This window comes from Peromyscus eremicus, chromosome 1 (genome assembly GCF_949786415.1).
Source record: "Peromyscus eremicus chromosome 1, PerEre_H2_v1, whole genome shotgun sequence".
Taxonomy (NCBI): Eukaryota; Metazoa; Chordata; class Mammalia; order Rodentia; family Cricetidae; genus Peromyscus; species Peromyscus eremicus.
In genome coordinates this window covers 142,689,623-142,707,334 of record NC_081416.1, presented here as the reverse complement: position 1 = coordinate 142,707,334, position 17,712 = coordinate 142,689,623, and the positions used below count along the sequence as shown (strand labels likewise).

The 17,712-nt window shown below is 46.2% G+C and overlaps 1 protein-coding gene across 1 annotated transcript in view; it reads left to right on the top strand.

The window, feature by feature from the left end:
* The first annotated feature begins 6,926 nt into the window (after window positions 1-6,926).
* The window catches only part of Oca2 (OCA2 melanosomal transmembrane protein), a 294,501-nt gene continuing 283,715 nt past the window's right edge, over window positions 6,927-17,712 (top strand). Inside the window, exon 1 of the mRNA XM_059273674.1 lies at window positions 6,927-7,171. Within this exon, the coding sequence (XP_059129657.1) occupies window positions 6,927-7,171 (245 nt within the window). The remainder of the gene's footprint in view (window positions 7,172-17,712) is intronic.

Below are 17,712 nucleotides of genomic sequence, written 5' to 3'. Positions count from 1 at the left end.
TTTTTTTTTTTTTTTTGTAGGGAAAGACTTCTGCCTAAGCATTTCTCTTCTCACTAAGATCTTAGTGTTCGGGTAGAATCCTTTTCAGTTGAGAACAAGGCAGTAAGAAAGCTGTGATTCCTGGAGTAGACGGTGCAGTCAGGGGGTGCAGGTGCTGACTGATCCAGGCTCCTTCCTCCCCTCCTTGGCTGCAGGAGTATTGCACAGGGTCACTATCTCTGGAAGAAATCAGCTGTAGGGACTTCTGATCTCAGGGTCAGTGGTTCCTGGGAACCTGCTTTTCCTGGGGACTTGCACAGGATGAAATCTACACCAGCCACCCTGGAGTAGGGTGAGTTTGTGAGGCTAAAGGTTAGGTGGCCAGGCCAGGGGCATGAGGCTGAAAGTCAGGAGGGATGGTGGGCCAATGAGTGGAACTGCTTCCCAGGAAGTCTCAGGAGCCTCTTCCTGGCTGTTTTAGGGACCCCAGCCATTTCTGTCTTCAGAGATGAGCCTTGGGCAGTACAGGATAAAGAGGACCTTCTCATACAGGGGCCTAGGCTCCCTAGACGTTCCTCAGGATAGCTCCTACCTTTCCTAGTGCTATAGAGAGGCAGTTGTGATACCTGAGCTCTGCTGTGGGTGACATAAGCCACATGCTCTACACTTTGCCACCAATATAGGAGTCATCCTTGGCTGCTTCTGCCTATTCTTGCCAACATATCTAGGTGGCCATAGGCATTTGGCTGGCTGTTTATTCTGGTGTAGGCCCTGGTGCTGAGGTCCCAGTGTGGATCCCATGACAGTTAAGAGCAAGAAAGGAAGGCTACCTTCATTGGATCACCTACACACATAAAACACATGCACACACATACTCAAATCCTACCGTGTGAGCAAAGGGATTCTATAAACATGCTGGGATTTACATTCAGGTACTTGAAAACAATCTCCTTTAGTTACAGGCTTGATTTCAATGATGCAGCTATCTACCAAGAAAAGAGAGGAGCTCTTATTTGGAATTTCCTTCTGGAATGTTCTGAGTCATTCAAAGACATGGTCATATCTTGTTTTGCACCTGAACCCTTCTTCACAGTTCAGGAGAAAACTGAGGTTTCTAGGCTAGGTCCTAATCACTTCTGACAGAGGAAGCCTGTTCTCTCTTCAAGGCTCTTAGACCATCCTTGAGTTGTGCCGCCATTTTCATCTCATGTCCACTCCTAGCTGCCAAGAAGAAGCCTCATCTAGACACTGTTCTATCAGCCAAGATAGCTGATTGGTTCTGCTGACAATGCTGGAGATAGATGGTACCTATGTGGCTGGCTATGGATCACAGAGATTTCGTCTTGCTCTGTGGGAGCCTGATCATGTCTCTCCCCAGAGGTCCCAGCCTGTGGTTTTAGGGCATGAAAATCTGGTTGTTTGAGCCAATCCATGGCAGAGGTAGGATTTTCTCCAGAGTCAAGGCCGTATAGTCCGTCCCTAGAGTTGGGGAATGGAGTCCACTGCAAACGGTTGTCAGCCACACAAACAAATCTGTGAGGCACAGGGAACCCGATGTTTGGCAATGTTTGCACCATTAACGTTTATACTCTTCCTTTGGACAGGTTCCCAATGCTTTCTGTCCCACAACCAGGTTGCCATGCACAGTGGTCATGAGCCATGCCCACACCTGGTACCTAGGCAGTCCAAATTGGGACATCTACAAACTTCATGGTAGGGGTGATCACAACAAGCTTGGTCTCTTCTGTGTATAGAAATGGGGTGCTGTGGACACAATCGGTCCCTGCTGATTGGGCAGCCCCTCATGCATCCATCACTGTGTAATGGGCTTTGGTTTAAAGCCCGTGTCTTACAAACATCTAGCAGGGTTCTCAACCTTAGCTGGAGAAGCTTCTTCTGTGGTGGGTAACAGGTAATGCCGTGACTCACGACTGGTCTAAGGGCTGAAAATGAGTGACTGTGGGTGCCGAGTCCTAAATGGGACACTTATATCAATCCCCACACCCGAGGCTCAAAGACCATGGTGGAAGAGGGGGCAGAAGGAATACATGAGTTGGAGGCCGGTGAGAGCTGTGAAAGGCTGTCTCCTGGATGTGACTGTTGCATTCATGGTCTCATTGCCGCTTCGTGACATATGAAAGACCTGTATGAGATCAGCAGGCAATACTGATTGAACTCGATGAGTTGTAAAATAAACAAAAGGGGAGGATATGGAGGGGGAAAGGGATGTTTTGGGAGATGTCTAGGGGAGTGTTGGGGTGGATAGGATATCAAGATACATTGTGTATAGGTATGAATTGTCAAAGAATAAACAATATTTAAAAAATAAAAGTTAAAAAGTTTAGAGGCTGGAGAGATGGCTCAGTGATCATGAGTACTTGCTGCTCTTGCAGAAGACCCATGTTCGGTTCCCAGCACCTAAGTTAGGCAGCTCACAATCACCTATAACTCCAGCTTCAGGGCATCTAATGCTCTCTTCTGCTCTCTCTCTCTCTCTCTCTCTCTCTCTCTCTCTCTCTCTCTCTCTCACACACACACACACACACACACACACACACACACACACACACAAAACTAAAATAAATCTTCAAATGTTTTAAAAAATATTCCTCCGGGAATAAATGATGCTCCCCAGGAGTTTACTAAGCTCTTCCTAGAAGGGGCCTTTTTGTGCCGTTACTTTGTGGACAAAGTCAAGAGCCTCTGAAGTCCAGCCACCTCCTGTATGGTGCCCAACACCTGCATGTGATGTGCCTGCATGTGGCCATTTCCATGTACAGAGAAGATGTCCACATACAGTGGGCAGCACAGCTGCTTAGAGACCCTTGTCACCCTTGACTCCTTTTCACAAGTTCCTTATCAGGTTCTGACATAGAGAAGTTAGGAAGGGGGCTTCCCCTGCCAGAGGCTTGAGCCGGCAAGACCTCAGCAGTAGACCTCGCCCGCCGGCTCTGAAAGGCACCGGGTAAGGCTTGGCTGAGCCTGTCTGGCAGGCTCACCTAAGAATCTACCCCGAAATCTCAAAACGGGGGCAAGCGAAATGGCTCAGCAGGTCAAGGCACTTGCTGCCAAACCCAGTGACCACACATTGGTCACTGGAAGCCACCTGATGGAAGAAGAAAATTTACTGTAAGTTGTCCCCTAGCTACATATGTCCTGTGGCATGCATGAACACACACACACACACACACACACACACACACACACACACACACATACACAATAGTAAAAATTTGTAAAAATCTGTGAATGACTGGGGAGGGGAAGCAGCTCCTTGCGCCATTGCAGAGACTGCTCTACCATTTGCTGGTCTGTAGGGAGGCATTGGGGAGCTCTGCTGTGGGCATTGGTGGCATCTTGTAGTTTATGTCTGCTTGTATGATGCGTGTCATGTGCCTGCTTCTGTGCTTGTTTGTGTCGCTGTGTATGTATGTACTTCATGTGTGTATCATGTGCATTGGGATTGTGTGGTTTGTGTTTCTGTGTGTCTCAGCCTTCTATATGGCTTCTGGCTAGTTGTATAAAGTTTGTGTGTTTCCATGTAGCTTATAATTTCTGTGAACAGACTCTGTGTATTTATTCATGTCCTTGTGTGTCTTGTATGAGCGAGCTTTCCTCAGCTGTAACCCGAGGCACCCCCTGGTACCTGGAGAGTCTGAGTTGGAGGAGAACAAGATAATGAGGAAGTTCATCATCTCCAGGAGAGAGTTCTTAAAATGCAGATCAGTTTCCATTTCCTCAGTTCTTGTTTTAAAGAAAAAAATCTGCCAGGTCCTTGGCCACCTGTGAAGTGGGGCTTGAGCTTGACACACGTGCTTGGGATTTTACAAAAGCCTGGCTTCTGCAGCAAGGCTCTCTACTTCCCAGAGTTCCCTGAAGCTCTCTCATGCTGCTGGAGCAGTCTCAAGTGGGGGTTGGGGGCACTGAGCCTTCCTGCTCTGTGAAGGTTGGTGGGCGTGGCCAGCAGAGGGTGGGGTGAGGAGCACAAGCCGTCCAACTTCCCAGGGCTGTGAGTGCCTGCTGAGAAATCTTACCCCCAGAGTTGTGTCCCAGACACCACTCAGAGCCTTTGGATTTGGACACTAGACTTCACTGTTGGAGAAAGATCAGCAAGTCATCAGGTAAAATGGTGGCTGGGAGTCGGGTGGTAATAGCTTCCTATTCTGGGGTGCTAGCAGGGTAACAAGTCGATAATGAAAATGTGCAGATAAGGAGATTGAACAGTTTGTATGAGCATTTCTGATTTTACTGGGGAGCCCAGCAGCAGCAGCAGCAGCAGCAGCAGCAGCAGCAGCAGCAGCAGCAGCATTTCAGACCACAGCTCCCTGGAAGTCTGTGTCCCAGGACAAAGGAGAATGAGGTAGGGAATTTGGAAATCAGAGCCTGGCCATTGGGCATTTCTTTGGAATGGAGCTCACTGAAGTGAGAACATTAAACCATCAAAGTTGCTGCTTTTCATCTAGTCACACACAGTGAAATAAACGGGATCCACATAGCCAGCACTTTTCCATGACATGGTTATTAAGCACAGAAGTCTGAGCGAGTGGACATCCTTGGGAAATCAGAGCCCTGGGGCTCAGTTACGTCCCTCTAGCTTGTAGAACTTGCTCAGTGTCTTTAACCTTCAGTGATGTTTGAGGAACACTGACTTAAACCAATGTGACAATTCTACAAAGCCTAGGTTCGGGCTAATAGCTGTGAACCGCAGCTACCCACTGAAGCCACCATGAAAATAGCATTCCCTGAGGTTTGCTTGCTGACTGGTGCCAGAGCTGGGCTGGCAACAAGGCCAGCCTGGATGCCTGTGAACTCTAGTGTAGCTGGTGATACCAACTCGCCTCTGGAAGCTTCTGAAGATCCAATCTGCAAACAGAGGAAAGCTCCAGAAAGTAGGAAAGGGTTTTAGGCTGTGTTTACAAACTCTTTTATACAGTTGTTCACCTGGGGTGTAAAATGGGGGTGACTTAGGAACATAAGTTTTCTTGACATCCCCAACCTCATGGTTCAGTTAGCTGAGTTCTAAAGACATGAGCAACTATTGTGACTGCCACTGGAGACCAGCATTGTCCTCACCTGGAACCTTGGCCAGCATATGGCCAATGTGTATTTTGAAAAGGTGGTGTTGGCTAGGAGGTAGGGGGCAAGAAATGAGGGCTCACACAAACCCCTGCCTGCTGAAAGAGGTCTGCTTGTCTCAAAACAAAGCCAAACCAAACAAATACACAGACATGAAACCCCAAGTGGCTGCTGGGTCAGGGCAGGGAGCATTTTGCTAGTGATGAATCTTCAGGGAAAATGTGAGATACGGAGACAGTGGGTTTGGATACGTGATGGGGTCAGGCATGGGGGTACCATGGGATCGCTAAGGGAAGTTTGGGGAGTCTGGAGGCATCTGAGCACCTTTGCTTCCGCGGAGACCAGAGACAAAGAGGACACAGTGGTCTGGGCTGCAGAGGAGCTGTGGGGGTGGAGTGGGGTGTCTGTCATAGGTGAGGAGAGGGAAGAAAGGCCTTTTAGTTGGAGGTAGGTCTGCAATGCGATCCTAGAAATGCCAGGGTCGAAGGCCCCTCTAGCGGTTTAGGAAACAGCTGGGGCGTCGACGAGGGAGCCTGGTGTACTTGTTCTGATGTATGAGAAACAAGAGGGCGCCCCCTGCCCCCCAACTGACTTGAGCTGCCAGTCTTCTGTCCTTGCAGGATGTTGGCTTTCCAGGTGGTTTGATGAGGAATTGTGTCATCTTTTCTGACTGCCCTTCCTAGGGGTGGGCAGAGGCACTCCCTGGTACCCCAAGAGGTCCTGCCGCCCTCAACTAGATGGCTTGTCCTTGCCTGGACACAAACGCGGTCCAAGGCCTCCAGCGATCCAGGGAACTTACCTGGCTGGGGTCTGCCAGAGGGGTCCTGCTCTCAGCCCTGCCTGCTGCAGGTGATGGGGGTGGTGGTGGTGGGGGGGGTGAGGGTGTGTTCTGCAGTGCAGAGGGAATCACCCTCAGGTGGTGCTTGGGTCTTTCCTACTTGAGGCAAGGATCAGGGTTTCCAAGCTGATCTGCAAGGTGTGCCGCGGAAGGCCAGCGGAGCAGTGGGCAGATAGCCGAGCCTCTGGAGCCCAAGGGTCAGACAGCCTTTGCTGCGCATGGGCGTCTGGTCCCAGCAAAGTCAGGGGGCCCAGACCCGTGCTGTGCATTTCACATGGCTTTCTCTTCCTTGCCTGGAGCTATGATCCCTGCAGGGAACTGTCTCTGGTCTGGAGACCCTGTGGGTGTTTCTAGAACAAAGCCCTCTTCACCCTAAGACCTCTTGTTGCACAGAGAGGGTCACTTTCCGGTGCCGCCCCAGGCTCTCCTTCCTGGTTGCAAGGGGACTCTTTAAAACAAGAAGTGACTAATAGCCATGCCACTTGGTTGAATGATCCAGAAGCTTCCATCAAGTTCACATGGCGTGACACTGGGGGTATCATCAACACTCCAGGGCAGGGCACATGCCCAGGAGTAGCTGTCCCACACAAAACGGACTTCATGGCAGTGTGTGTGTGTGTGTGTGTGTGTGTGTGTGTGTGTGTGTGTGTGTGTGATTTTAGTTTGTTTTGATTTTCATTTTTTTTAAAATTGTTGTTTGCTTTGTTTTTTGAGGAAGAAAGACCATGAAGTTGGGTGGGTAGAAAGAGGGGAAGGATCTGAAGAAACTGGGGGAGAGGAAAACCAAATGATCAAAATATATTGTATGAAAAAAATAAAATAAAACATTGCATACTTGAAAAATGTATTGTGTTCTATTCTAGAATGTATGAAATGTACTGAGATGTCAGCCTTGCAGACAACCACACGCTCTCCCTTGTGTGAGGCCACTAGAAGGGCTATGTTTTAAGTACCCTCTGATTGTACAGAGTCTGCTTTTCAGCAACAGTGAGTGGCTTCTTTCTGTCTGACCTAGAAAGACCCGTGAGGGGACATGCACCTAGAGAACAAAGACATCAGGCCGCCCTCAGCCGTGCTGGAGGTCGAGCTCCGCCAGACATCGGCTGTGTCTGTTCCCACGTGCTCAGACCCTGGACGGCTGCTGACAGTCAGACCCACCACAGGAAACTACAAGCCCAGTCAGCCAGACCCCTACATCCGCTATGCTGGCCGGGCTGCTGGGAAGAGTCACCGTGTTCCTGAACATGCACAGTTTGGCTCATTCCTCATGGAGGGGAGGTGAGTGTGGAACAGTCCGTGTCACGGGCATGGAGCTGGTAAATACTAAGTTTCTACAAGTATACTTTCCCTCCATTTGGTGGGAAAGATTTCCAGAAATTTTGTAAAAACATTTTCAGCATTAATCTCTTTCCTGGTTTATTTTAGACAAGTGCTACTTTTAAAATATAGTAAACTTGGCTTCAAATGATAATAGGAACAGAAAGAGTTGCTGTCTACGGATGTGGTAATTTCATATGATATTTAAAGTATTTCAAATACATGATTTTGCAAGTATGTGTCATCTATCCATATCTTAGAAAATACTCTTTCTGTAAACATAGCATTTGAATTAATTTAATAATTTTTATGTCATAAACCCTGGATTAGAGGAGGCTGGGGAAGGCCCCGGAATGGCAGACACGATATGGCAGGAGGAATAAAAAGAGAGAAATCCCTGAGTTGACATAAAGGAGAATCACTTTTGATAAACCTTAAAATATTTGCTCATGTAAAGATAATAGACTTTATATGTCAATGCTGATACCCTAAATTCATAATTTTCACTTCATATATACCTCCTGATAATGCTGGGTGACTGTGTCTGGCTGACTCAGGGAATGCTGAGTTCCTTACAGTCGCTAGGGCCCACTCTGAAACCTTGTATCACCCACTGAATGAGATAGTATTAGAAAGTGGCTAGGGGCCAGGCCGGCTGTGGTGGTGGCGGCGGCGGCGGCGGCGGCGGCGGCGGGGGGCGGCGGCGGCGCACGCCTTTAATCCCAGGGAGGCACAGTCAGGTGGATCTCTGTGAGTTCGAGGCCAGCCTGGTCTACAAAGTGAGTTCCAGGACAGGCTCCAAAAGCTACACAGAGAAACCCTGTCTCGAAAAACCAACAAAACAAAACAAAAACAAAAACAAAACAAAAAAACAAAAAACAAAAAAGAAAGTGACTAGCCCCGAGGCTTGAGTCCTCATGAACAGGGTTAATTATCTTATGAGAGGGCTGGAAGAGCTGGGGAGACCTCTCTGTGCCTTCTGTCTTCTGCCTTCTGCGTGTGAAGATAGAGCAAGAAGAGCTTGGGCTCCTCAGCCCGCAGACTGTGAAAGTAAAATCAGTCCATTACAAATCAGTCCAATCCAAAAGAAGGTATTTTGTTACGGCAGCACAAAGGGACTAAGACACAGTGCATTTTTGAGAAGATTCACTTATTGTATGTGTTTGAGTGTTTGCCCGCATATATGTGGGGTCACTAGACACATGCTGGATTCCTGGGTACTGGAGTTACAGACAGCTTTGAGCCCCTGTGGGTGGGTGCTGGGAACCAAACTCAGGTCTTCTGTGAAAGCAGGAAGTGCTTTTAACCGATGAGCCATCTCTCTAGCCCCAGACACAGCGTACTGAAGAAATATTTGCACATTTGTGTTCACAACAGCATCAAGCAAGTGTATGCATGTGTAAGTAAAATGGGGCATATACATACAATCCATTCCACCTCTACCAGGGACTTCTGACACCTGTGATAATATGGGCAAGCCTTAAGGACATTGCCTAAGTGGAGAAGCCAGTCACAAGATGACAGCGCCCGTGTGATTCCATTTACATGGGGTACCTTGGAGAACACATTTAGAGAGACAGAAAACACCACGGTGGTTTCCAGGCTGGGGGATGGTGTGATGTGGAATTTCTTAGTGGGACAGAATTTCAGCTTGGTAAGATGAGTTCTGGACCTGGGTGGTTTCCAGGCTGGGGGATGGTGTGATGTGGAATTTCTTAGTGGGACAGAATTTCAGCTTGGTAAGATGAGTTCTGGACCTGGGTAGTGCTGATAATGGTACACTATTATAAATATACTTAGCATCTCTGAAAGACATACTTAAAAATGGCTCAGACTATTTTTAAAATTTGTAATGCATAGCTCACCACTGTTAGGTCCTGGAATAGCGCAATTAACAGGGAGCAGACCACCGAAGTCTATTAACTAGAATCAACTTCATTCACAAACATGGGATGGTGAGGGGGCTTCTAACTAGTTAGGGCCACAGAATTATTTGGTTCTGTGACCCTCAGAGAAAGGGCTATAAGCTTCTTTTTATAGTCAAAGGTTATACACAGGGCAGGAAGTACATAATGGTATTTACAGCATCTTGGTGTTTCAGCATCTCAGGAGTGATGTCCTGAGCTGGAGCTAGGAGATTTACAACACCTCAGGATTTAGGGTACATCTCAGCATCTTGAGACTTGAACCAGGGGTTTTATGGTGGCACTCTCCAGGCTATCTGAGATCTAAGGGGGATCCGGGATTTGTGACTAATGATTACAAGGTGTTAGTTAAAAATGTTTACATAGCCGTGGGTTCATTTAAATTGCCTTTCCCTTGTCTGGGAGAATACAGGGCAAAGGGCCAAACTGGCTATCAGTCCTAATACACTCAGAAATATGCATATAGATTATAAGCATACAATTTTTTCATATTCCTGGGCTCTTCAACCAAACCACACAAAACAAAACAAAAAACCATGTGGAACTAGATTGGTTCTTCAGGTTTACAAGTCCACATCCTCGCCAGTATTTGTCACTTGCTGTCTTGATGGTGACCATTCTGACGGGGATGAGATGGAGTCCCACAGTATTTTAACTTGAGTCTCTCTGATGGCTGAATAAGCTGAGTACTTCTTAATTTGCCATTTAAATTTCTTCTCTTCAGAATGACCATTCAGCCCTTTAGCCTGTTTATTGATTGGGTGGTTTGTGGGGTTTTGGGTGTTTAATTTTTGCAGTTCTCTATGTGTTATGGGTACTAATCCCCTGCCTGATGGGCAGTTGGTAAAACTGTTTCTCCTGTTGTCTCTTTAGTGATTGTTCTCTTTGCTGTGGAGAAGCTTCTTAACTTCATGCACTCTTTTTTTATTTATTTTATTATTTTTTATTAGTGTTTTGCCTGTATGTATGTCTGTGTGAGGGTGTTGGATCCTGGAGTTATAGACAATTGTGAGCAGCCATGTAGCCCTGGCTGTCCTGGAACTTGCTTTGTAGACCAGGTTGGCCTTGAACTCACAGAGATCTGCCTCCTCTGCCTCTTGAGTGCTGGGATCAAATTCGAGCACCACCACTGCCCTCTTTTTTATTTTTATTTTTACTCTTTTTCTTTTTTCTTTTCCTTTTTTGAATTATTTCCTGTGCTATTAGAGTTCTGGTTAGGAAATCCCTTCCTATATAACTGTGGTGGTTTAAATAAGAATGATCCCTATAGGCACATATTTGAATGTTTAGACATCAGGGAGGGGCACCATTTGAGAAGGATTAGGAGATGTGGCCTTGTTGGAGGAAATGTGTCAATGGAAGGCCTAGTCTCTCTCTCTCTCTCTCTCTCTCTCTCTCTCTCTCTCTCTCTCTCTCTCTCTCTCTGTCTCTCTGTCTCTGTCTTTCTCTCTGTCTCTCTGTCTCTCTGTCTCTCTCTCTCTCTCTCTCTCTCTCTCTCTCTGACTACAGATCAGATGGTAGCTCTCAGCTACTGCTCCAGTGCCTGCTTGTGTGCTACCATGACACCTGGCATGATGGCAATGAACTAAACTTCTGAAACTGTGAGCCAGCCCCAATTAAATATTTTCTTTTATAAGAGTTGCCTTGCTGGGCGGTGGTGGTGCACACCTCTAATCCCAGCACTCAGGAGGCAGAGCCAGGCGGATCTTTGTGAGTTCAAGGCCAGCCTGGTCTACAGAGCGAGCTCCAGGAAAGGTGCAAAGTTACACAGAGAAACCTTGTCTCAAAAAAAAAAAAAAAAAAAAAGAGTTGCCTTGGTCATGGTGTCTTCTAGAACTCTGTTAAAGAGGCTGTAGTTTCTGCGATGTGTGTTTCTGAAAGAATGATGGACTTTGTCAAGGCCTTTCTGTATTGACTGAGATGATCATGTAATTTTTCTCCCTAAGTCTACTTATGTGCTGAATTATGCTTTTTGATTTGCACATGTGAGTCAACCTTGTATCCAATAGAAAATAAAACTTGGTTATAGTGTATGGTCTGAATGTGTTCTTTAAAGGCAAATGTGTTAAAAATTTCTGTATCTATGTCCATCAGAGAAACTGGTCCACAGTTTTCTTTCTTGAATCCTTGTCTGATTTGGTATCAGGGTTATGCTTACTGTTTGGGATGAGTTTGGTGTTCCTTCCCTTTCTATTTTATGGAACAGTAAGGAGCTTTAGAATAAAAGTGAAGAGGTTGGGCACCCTTGTCTCTTTCTAGATTTTAGAGGAAATCTGGTTTTGGCTTTTCTTTGAAGATTTGGTAGCATTCAGTAATAAAACTTTCAGGCCCTGGACTTTATTTTGTTAGAGGATTTATTAGGGTTTCATACTTGCTTGTTATTATATTTTCCTTCTTTGCATATTCTGATCTCTGGTGGACACACTTAGGTTTGCCTTTGGAGTGCTGGGCAGAGTCTCCCACCCTCATAAGACTCTCCACACTGCACCCTTGGGTGACTAATATTTTAGGTAGGGGTGCCTCCTGAGTATGAGAGTATGGGAAGTGTTCATAGTACTGAGATGAGTACATGCAGAAGCCTATCTCTGTGTTTTCTAGGCCTTTGATTATTAATTACCCCACTGGAGAAATGCAGCTATGAGTATCATGTACATCCCTAGAACTTGGAGATTTTCAGGCTCAACAGCAGTGAAAAAACAGATCATTCCAGAATTTGGTTTATATTGTGTTGGAGATTTTTATGTTAACTTGATACAAGCTAGATTCATTTGGGAAGCTGGACCCTCAACTGAGAAAATGCCTCTACCAGATTGACCTGTGGGAAAGGCTGTGGTGCATTTTCTTGAGTGATTGTTGATGTGGGAGGAAACAGCTCACTGTGGGTGGTGTCATGCCTGGATGATAGTCCTGAGTGCTGTACGAAGGCAACCTAAGCAAACCATCAGGAACAAGCCAATAAGCAGCGCTCTTCCATAGCTCTGCTTCAGTTCCTGCCTCCAGGTTTCTGTCCTGACTTTCCTCAATTATGGACTTGTGACCAAGGCAATTTACAGAAGAGTTTATTGGGCTTACAGTTTCAGAGGTGAGTCCTTGACCATTACATCAGGCAGTCAGGTATGATGCTGGAGCAGTAGCTGAAAGCTCACATCTTGAAACACAACCACAAGGCAGAGAGGGACACTGGGAAAGGCGTGAACCTTTTGAAACTTCAAAGCCTGCCTCTAGTGATACACCTCTTCCAATAAAGCCACACCTCCTAATCCTTCCCAAACAGTTCCACTAACTGAGAATGATTATTAAAATGTATGAGCCTATGGGGGCCATTTTCATTCAAATCACCACAGGACTTATAAGCTGTAAATGAAATAAACCTTTACCTCCCCAAGTTGCTTTTGGTCATGGTATTTTATTACAACAATACAAGCCCTAAGACCCCTACTGGCTTCAGACTTAGAACTATCAAACTTTATGGTAATTCTCAGTTGATGAGACCTGATTCTGGCTACTGAAGGTAGCTTTCTTGTTAGCCATATTAGAGCTTTTTAAAAAATGCAGACATGGATGGAAATATAGCAGCAGTACAGTGCTTACCTGGCACACTCTGGGCTCAGTCCCTAGCATGAAAAACAAAGTCAGGAATGGTAGTGCAGGTTTGCAGGAATGGTAGTGCAGGGTTGCAGGGATGGTAGTGCAGGGTTGCAGGGATGGTAGTGCAGGGTTGTGGGGATGGTAGTGCAGGGTTACAGGAATGGTAGTGCAGGGTTGCAGGAATGGTAGTGCAGGTTTGCGGGGATGGTAGTGCAGGTTGGCAGGGATGGTAGTGCAGGGTGGCAGGGATGATAGTGCAGGGTGGCAGGGATGGTAGTGCAGGGTTGCAGGAATGGCAGTGCAGGGTTGCCAGGATGGTAGTGCAGGGTTGCGGGAATGGTAGTGCAAGGTCACTGCAGTAACAGCTGTTATTTGCCTCCAGTCTATTTTCAAATATCTGATGGACGCCATTCTTTTGTAATTTATCTTCATGTTTCCCAATCAACTCTTGCTTGTTTCCCTTTGGAACTGTACTGTTCTTTGCTTTGTGCTGAGGCCACCGTTACCTACAGTTAGAATGTGAGCGCAGAGGGGTCATGCAGCCTCCTCTCTGCAGCCGCACTCTCTTTACCACACAGCTGCTAGAGCTGGTCGTTTATAAGTTCCCAAGGAGCTATTTCTTTCCTCAGTCATTAGCTGGAATGTTAATTAATTCCATCTGGTGTACAATTCATAGTATCTTTGACATCTGAGATTTCATAAGCTTGTGGCAAACTCGGAATCCTCTTTCTCTTTTAATTTAAAAGTTTTAATGTTTTTGAGGGTTTCATACATAAGTCCTATATTTACAGCATTTCTACTCCTCTACTCCAACTCTGCCCATGTCCTCCTCACTGAATGAAAAAGGAGTATGTGACTGCTCCTAAAGAATGGTTGAGGAGAAGGTTTTGCTGTAGACATGAAGGGAAAACAGCCAGAGGCATCTGGAAGGTTCCAGGCGGAACCGGGCCATGGGGGGAGGGGAGAGTGAGTGAGGAAGAGGAGAGGAGATGGAGGGGGGAATAAGAGATGAGCCTGGACCAAGAAGAGCCAAAGAGAAAAAGCAGGAGCCCAGAGGCCGCGTAGTCGGAATGGCTGAGTTATAAAGGGATCAGAAGCTGGAGGAAGCTAAGTGAAGCCCAGCCCCTGGGTTGGACATGTTTAGGGTAGGGTGTGAGGTGAGAAGGGCTGAGGAGCCACAGGTACTGAGTGAGACTTGCCCTGGGTTTCTTTGAGACCTAACACTCACCCCCTCTCAAATTAATGGTGTCTTCATTTTAAATTATTATTGTTTTATATATATGTATATATGTATACACACACACACACACACACACACACACACACACACACACATATATATATATATATATATATATATATATGTCTATTGAGTCCATATCATGTTGCTTATATGTGTATGTGTTTAGGGCTGATCACTTGGGATTGGGTACCTACCAGGGTACTGAAGAGGATTGATTCTCTCTATCTCTGTCTCTGTCTCTGTCTCTGTCTCTCTCTCAATATCCATTAATTGCCTGTAGTTCTTTATCTAGAGGTAGGGCCTGTAAACTGAGGCTTTTCTCTGTTCCTCCCATACCACAGCCGTTTCCAAATAATCACTCAGAGGCTTATATTAATTATAAATGTTTGGTCAATGGCTCAGGCTTATTACTAACTAGCTCTTACATTTAAGTTAACCCATTTCTACTAATCTTTGTATCTCCACATGACCCATAGCTTACCAGTGCTCTGGCATCTTGCTCCTTCTGTGGCTGCAGGTGTCTGCCCTGACTCTGCCCTTCTTCATCTCTATCTTCAGTTTGATAGTACTGCCGAACCTTATTCTGCCTCACCATTGATGAAACAGCTTAATTTATCAATCAATGAGAGCAACAGATATTCACAACATACAGAAAGGCATCCCACAGCAAGGTCTTGTGAGATTTTCTCCATCCATGTTGGCATGTCAACTGATGTTGTCATGGAGATCTTGCTTAGGCAACCATATAATATTGAGAGTTCATTGGTGCAATTTCCCTGTCATACATAGAAGACACCATCTTCCAGAAGACTTCCTGGTCCTCTGGCTCTTAGAATTTTTTTACCCTCTCCTCTGTGATGTTCCCTGAACCTTAGGAATAGGAGTTGTGCTGTAGGTATATCAATTGGGGCTCAGCACCCCATGGTCTAGTGTTCTCTGTATTCTGACCAGTGTGTGTATGTGTGTGTGTGTGTGTGTGTGTGTGTGTGTGTGTGTGTGTTTGTAAAATGGTCTCCATCAGCTGCAAAAAGAAGCTTCTTTGGTGAGGAATGAAAGCTACATTTATGTGTGGTTATAAGTACAGTTATTTAGAATGCATTTAGAAATTGTACTAGTTTAGGAAGGTGGCAAATGCTACATGTTCTCTCTGTGATGGTTTGAATAAAAATGACCCCCATAGGCCCATAGAAAGTGACACTATTAGGAGGTGTGGCCTTGTTGGAGGAAGTGTGTCACTATGGAGGTGGGTTTTGAGATCTCATATATGCTCAAGACATGCCCAGTGAGACAGTTCACTTCCTGTTGCCTGCAGATCAAGATAAAGAACTCTCAGCTTCTCTCCAACACCATGCTTCTTCCTGCCATGATGATAATTGACTATACCTCTGAAACTGTAAGCCAGCCCCAATTAAATGTTTTCCTTTATAAGGATTGCTGTAGTCATGGTATTTCTTGACAGCAATAGAAATCCTAAGACACACTCTCTCTTTTTTTTTTTAATCATAGCTTTGAGTCATTAGATATGAGTATATAACTTGGAGTAACCACAGATACTAGGAAAGTAAAAAGGGACCATGGGGTATCATCTAGGCCTAAGCTACTACTGAGGGCCAAGTCTGGGTCCATGACCCTACAGCAGCCAGAGTCTGAGTCAATGTCTGTAGCTCCTGTTGCAATTTAGGGCCGTGTGGATGCCCTGGGTCAGGTGAGTCACCTGATTCTATGTTGGCGTCAGAGGCCCATGCTGCAGCTGGAGCAATGCAGATCTGAGTGGCCTGTGCTACTACCTAATGCTATGGTGATGTCTGGGGCAGAGCTGTACCTGGGGGTCATGTCTGGGTTTGTGGTCCTACCATAGCCAGGGTCTGTGTTGATGTCTGAAGTTCCTGTTACCATCAAAGGCCATGTGGATGCCTGAGATCTGGGGCCATGTTAGTGTTTGAGGGCCACGCTGCTGCCGGGTCCATGCCAATCTGAGTGGCCTGCACTGACACCTGGGGCAGTGGTGACATGCAGACTTGGCTGCTGCCAAAGACCATGTCTGGGTCTGTGGTCCTACCATAGTCAGAGGCTGTGTTGAAATCTGAGGCCTGTGTTGCCATCAAAGTTTATATAGAAGCCCAGGATTGAGAAACGTGTGGCCTTGTGGGTGTACAGGGGCCATGCCATCAAAGCCATCCTGATCTGAGTAGCTTGTGCTTCTAGCCAGAGCCAGGATATCTTCTAAGCTGTTGTCAAGGGTGTAGCTGGAGTTTTCCTGCCTGGCCCACAGTCAGGACAAATCTCTGTTACCCACCAGTCCCACAGCCACTCAGACCCAACCAAGCAAACACAGAGACTTATATTGCTTACAAACTGTATGGCCGTGGCAGGCTTCTTGCTAACTGTTCTTACAGCTTAAATTAATCCATTTCCATTAATCTATACCTTGCCACATGGCTCGTGGCTTACCGGCATCTTCACATGCTGTTTCTCATCGTGGCGGCTGGCAGTGTCTCTCTGACTCAGCCTTCCACTTCCCAGCTTTATTCTCCTCCTTGTCCCGCCTACACTTCCTGCCTAGCCAATGGCCAATCAGTGTTTTATTTATTGACTAATTAGCAACACATTTGCCATACAGAACATCCCACAGCACAAGGGCCATGTCTAGGTCCATGGTCCAGCTGTAGCTGGAGTCTATGTTAATGTCTGTGGCTCGTGACATCTTAGGGGGCCATAGGAAACATGTGTGATGAAATCAGAGGGCCATGTTGAGCTCGCCCTGCCCTTCGATGGCCCTGGGATAGCTGGCCCTGCCCCTCACTGGACACTGCAGCAAGTGAGCTGGCCCAGAACCTCATGGGCAAGTTGGAGGGGGGTGGCCCTAGTGGTCTGGACTGACCAGCTCAACTGCTACTCAGGCCCACAGCTGGACCTGGGGTTGGCCAGCTCTAATATCTACCCTATCTAGGACCTGCTGGAGCACGTGAAGGGACTGGTCCCATGAAACGATACCCTCAGAATCTCCATGACTTGGGGTGACTGGGATATCTGAGAGGAGTTTCATTGAGGATCCATTGATGATGGTGTACCAGAAACCAGAGGCCTTGAGCCAGACTAATGATTCATTGTAATGAACATTTGCAAGTAAAAGCAATTGGGCAAAAGGGTGTGTGTGTGTGTGTGTGTGTGTGTGTATACACATACATATATATATATATATATATATATATATATATATATATATATATGTTGTGTGACACACTGTGGCTCCCAATGCCACCAGAATGAATGAAGAGGTGCTGGAGAGGTGGGAAAGATGGAGGAGTGAAGAGGTTTTTGTTTTTGTTTGTTTGCATGTTTTGTTTTGCATTGGTTTGATTTTTTTAAAAAAAACTTTCTTTTGGGGGGCACTGCAGGGGTCAGGGGAGGACATGAGGTGACTGGGAGGTGAGTGGAATTAGGGTGCATGATGTGAAATTCCCACAGATTTAATAAAGAAATTATGTTAAATTAAAACAAGGGACCATGGGAGTGAAAGTGTGGCAGAGAGAAGGTAATTAACTGGTTACTGAATGGATTTAAGGTCCACTCCACAGGAAAAAATGCATGTCAGTTATGGGAATTATGGACAAGGGAGCACATAGGCTCCAGGGGTGAACCTACTCTGGTGGTTTTGCTAAGTGAATATAGTATCAAACTGTCTTTAAATTCATACTTTTAAACTCATAAATTAGTATAACTCTCAAAGTGTTGAGAATAAGTGT